Source organism: Lonchura striata, chromosome 5 (assembly GCF_050655825.1).
Source record: "Lonchura striata isolate lonStrDom1 chromosome 5, ASM5065582v1, whole genome shotgun sequence".
Classification (NCBI taxonomy): Eukaryota; Metazoa; Chordata; class Aves; order Passeriformes; family Estrildidae; genus Lonchura; species Lonchura striata.
This window is the reverse complement of record NC_140707.1, coordinates 30,626,403-30,630,097: the sequence shown is the minus strand read 5'-3', so window position 1 is coordinate 30,630,097 and position 3,695 is coordinate 30,626,403. Positions and strand designations below refer to the sequence as shown.

The window sequence follows — 3,695 nt, the reverse complement described above, 5'->3', positions numbered from 1 at the left end:
GGATATATACTGGCATTTGGGATCTAAAAAGGATTAGTTTATCCTTTGTCCTTATTCTGGCTGTTATTTCGAGCCATACAATAGCCTCTTCTATGAATACTGGTACATTTAAAAAAGCAAGAGATGCCAATATTTTATTGTGTATGTCCACTGTTACTACTTTGCCCTAGAACAGAATTATGTAGGGGGAAAAAAAACCCATCAACTATTTCAGAATTATTAAAAAGCTTTCCTGTTCTTCATTGCAAAGATAACCAAAATGGGAAGACAGTATGAGCACCACTGAAAGCACTCCAATTCCTGGACAAGCCTTTGGAGCAGGAACAGCTGACATGACCTGTGCCACGTTGGTATCCAGTCCCAGCACCCAAAAAGGCTGATGACAGCAGCTAGCCCACACCAGCTTTGTCAGTTTGCTGAAATGAACTGCTTCAGTTATCTCCGGGTTAGCCCAGGCAGTCCATTTCAGGCTTTGAAAACCAGATAAATGTCTATTCAGCTGAAGCACTCACACTACTTTAGCCACTCCAAGAGCTTTTCCCCTTTCAGGAACACCTAGGAATGAGAGTAGTGTTTGAAAGCTAAACTCTACCCCTCCTTGCCTCAGAGGGAATGAGTAAAAGTTCATTCTGTTCAGTCGAGTGACAAGCTGTGAAGTGGTGACCTCCATCACCCATCAGGAAAGACCCATGGATGCATGCTTCCCTGTCAAAGCTCAGGCAAACATCCAGGCCACAGAAGGAAAAACATTAACACACTTTACTGAAATATCAGTTTCTTTAGTATGTTACAGAAAAGTTTATGAACATATATAATGTACATAAAAGGCAGACTTTGTAAAATAAAAAGGTCTTCTATAAAAAAATTTAAAAGTCAAAGTAAAGTGCATGAAACAGTTTCTCCTCCACTTTAACTATTGTGTCAAAGTCTTAGCACGTAGCAATATTTTTTAAAAATGGGAGATCTTCCTATGCCACCCATTAGTCAATTACTTTACAGGTAAGATGAAATTATGATGATTACAAACAAACCCTTAAGAATCAGAACAGTTTAACCCAATGAACCCACAAAAAACCTAAGAATATGGGCTTCCTATACACTTTTCATCAACAAGATTTAACAATCAGTGGAAAGGTTCACTCTCGTTAAAGAAAACTGGTAGGAAACAAGTTTCATAAATAGGGCTGTTTCACTAGTTAGGGGGTCCCCTATTGTGCAATCAGTTCTTGGTCTATGAACATCAACATTCATACTTAAATATGCCGTTGCAAAAGGAAAAATATATAAAAAAATTTTCCGCCTGCCTTCGTTGGAAGGAAACAAGTTACTCGACCCCAATCCAGACAAAAGACAACTGCTTTCCTACGGGGTCTCTCATGAGAGCGAGTGCATGAAGAGAATTAAGGGAAAGCACTGAAGATGCTGAACCCTCTCATTTTTCCAACTCTGGGGACAGAGTCCTGGAGTGGAACTGGGCCGTAATTACAGCGATTGCGTTCTGCATCTTCAGAGTTCTTGACAAAGCGAATTAATCGCTCCTCTCTCGACAGCCCCGGCAGGCAGGTAGCCCATTATCTCCCCCGTCCCCGGCAGTCGCAGCGACCACGGGGCACCGAAGTGTCAGGCTGGGTCAGCTCCGGCCCAGCCCGCGGCAAGTCAGCGGCGCTGCCCGGGAGCAGAGCAAAGCCGGAGCGCTGCGGCCCCGGGGGCTCAGAGCACGGCGGCCTGGGCGCGGCAGTGGGCGATGTGGCGGTGCACGAAATCCACGCGGGCCTGCAGCAGCTCGGCCTGCCGCTCGGAGAGGAAGCCGAGGCGCGCCCAGAGCGGCTCCCGCGCCCGGTAGCGGCGGCGCAGCTCGGCGGCAGCGCTGCGGCGGCGGTGCAGCTCGGCCACCCGGCGGGCCGTGCCCTCGCGGAACACGCACACGGAGCGGAGCAGCGGCTCGTTGTAGGGGTCCCACATGGCGAGGAGGCGGTAGCCGTGCACCAGCCCCGCCTCGTTGTCCATGAAGACGAGCCCGCCGTCGGGGGCGCGGAGCAGGTTGCTGGTGGCGCGGCGCATCACCCGCGGGTCCCACTGCAGGCTGAAGAGGTTGCTGACCAGGCGGTCGAAGTTGGCCGTCAGGTAGTCGAAGAGGATCAAATCGCTCCACTGCACCAGCTCCACCAGCTGCGACGGCGACAGCCCGTCCAGCTCCCCCGCCGACAGCGGCTGCAGCCGCCGGCCGGCGCCCGCCTCGGCGCCCCAGGGCTTGGGAGCCACCACGGCGGTGAGATTGTCCACCCAGCGGGTCAGGCTGACCACGGCGCCCTCGGCCCAGTGCGAGCCGCGCAGCTCCTCGCGCACCGGCTCCCACTGCCGGCCGCGGGCTTCCACCAGGGCGAGGGCCATGGGCGGCAGCCGCTCCTGCATGCCCAGCACCCCGGCCAGGTGATACGAGAGCGCCTCGCCCTGGATCTGCTCCGGGTTGATGCCGTAGCGGACGCAGGCGCGGCTCCCGTCCGACAGCCGCGCCAGCCGGTTGGAGCTGCGCCCGCAGCCGCCCCGCTCCAGCGAGGCCACGCGGGCTGCGCGGGCGGCCGACAGCCACGCCGCCGCCTCCTCCGCCGCGAAGCCCGGCGGCACCTGCTCCTCCAGCTCACGGCTCCAGAAGATGCCCCGCTCCACCGGAGAGGCGGTGTCGGCCGGCGGCTGCGAGTCGGTCACAGCGAGCCGCTCCTCACCGTCCCGCTCCTCCCGGTCCGTCGCCGCCGCCGGCACCGCCAGCAGCGTCCGGAAAGTTTTCTGCCCGCCGGCGCCGGACTCGCCCCGCGCCGCCGGGGAGCGCCCCCAGCCCCATCGCCCCGGGGACTGCCCGGCGGGCGGGCGCGGCTCCGGCGGCGCCGCCGCCTCCCGCCGCAGCAGCACCGTCCAGAGCCCCGGCAGGGCGCCCAGCAGCAGCAGCCCCAGCACGGGCAGGGGGCCCGGCGCGGCCCGCCTCGCCCGCTTCATCCTCACGCCGCTTCACGCCGCTACCGCGGGACGCGGCGGCGGTGCAGCCCCGCCGCTCGGCCGCTCAGCGCTGCTGTGCTGGCGCATGGCCGCGGGCCGGATCCGCCGCCCGAGGAGCGGCGGCGGGAGCACACGAGCCCCGGCGGCTGCCCCACGCCGTGTGCGCCCAGCTCCGCCGGCGGCCAGGAGACACCGGCACCGCACCACGTGGGGGAGCCGGGGGGGCGCGCCCGGCCCGCCCCGTCTCCCGGCGTGGCCCTCCGCTTAAAACGGCGATGGCCCGCGCGGCGGGGGCGGCGGTCCCACACGCGGCGGAGAGCCCCGTCGAGGAGGCGGAAGGGTCGCGGATGGCGTGAGAGCCGAGCCGGTCGCTCGCCCGCGGGATGGGAGAGCGCTGCGGCGCGGGCGCTTGGCCCGTCGGCTCCTCCTCGCCGCTGCAGGCAGCACAAAGGAGCCTGCACACCGAGGGAGGAAAGCGGGGAGGGGGAAGGGGAAGGCGGTACGCACGCCAGCGGGGCCGCCCCCCGCGCCAGTGCACGGGCGGCCGCGGGGCCCCGGGCGCCACCGCGCCTCCTGCCGCCCCCGGGCGCACGGCAGGGTCGCGCCGCGGTCAGCGGCAGAGCGGCACCCTCTCCGCTCCGCCAGCCCTCACCCCAGCCCGGCGCTCGGGGCCGGGAGCCGGCAGGTGGCTGCACAAAGGGAGC

At 61.8% G+C, this 3,695-nt stretch overlaps 1 protein-coding gene across 1 annotated transcript; it reads right to left on the bottom strand.

Annotated features, from left to right (window-relative positions):
• Positions 1-737: 737 nt before the first annotated feature.
• On the bottom strand, positions 738-3,164 carry FJX1 (four-jointed box kinase 1). The gene has a single exon (XM_031505052.3). It carries the CDS (start codon positions 2,989-2,991, stop codon positions 1,711-1,713), a length of 1,281 nt encoding a protein of 426 aa, XP_031360912.1. The 5' UTR covers positions 2,992-3,164; the 3' UTR covers positions 738-1,710.
• Between the last annotated feature and the right edge of the window lie 531 nt (positions 3,165-3,695).

What these genes read in the sequence shown, in the direction of transcription:
- FJX1 (XM_031505052.3), bottom strand. Translation starts at nt 2,991, where the DNA reads ATGAAGCGGGCGAGGCGGGCCGCGCCGGGCCCCCTGCCCGTGCTGGGG.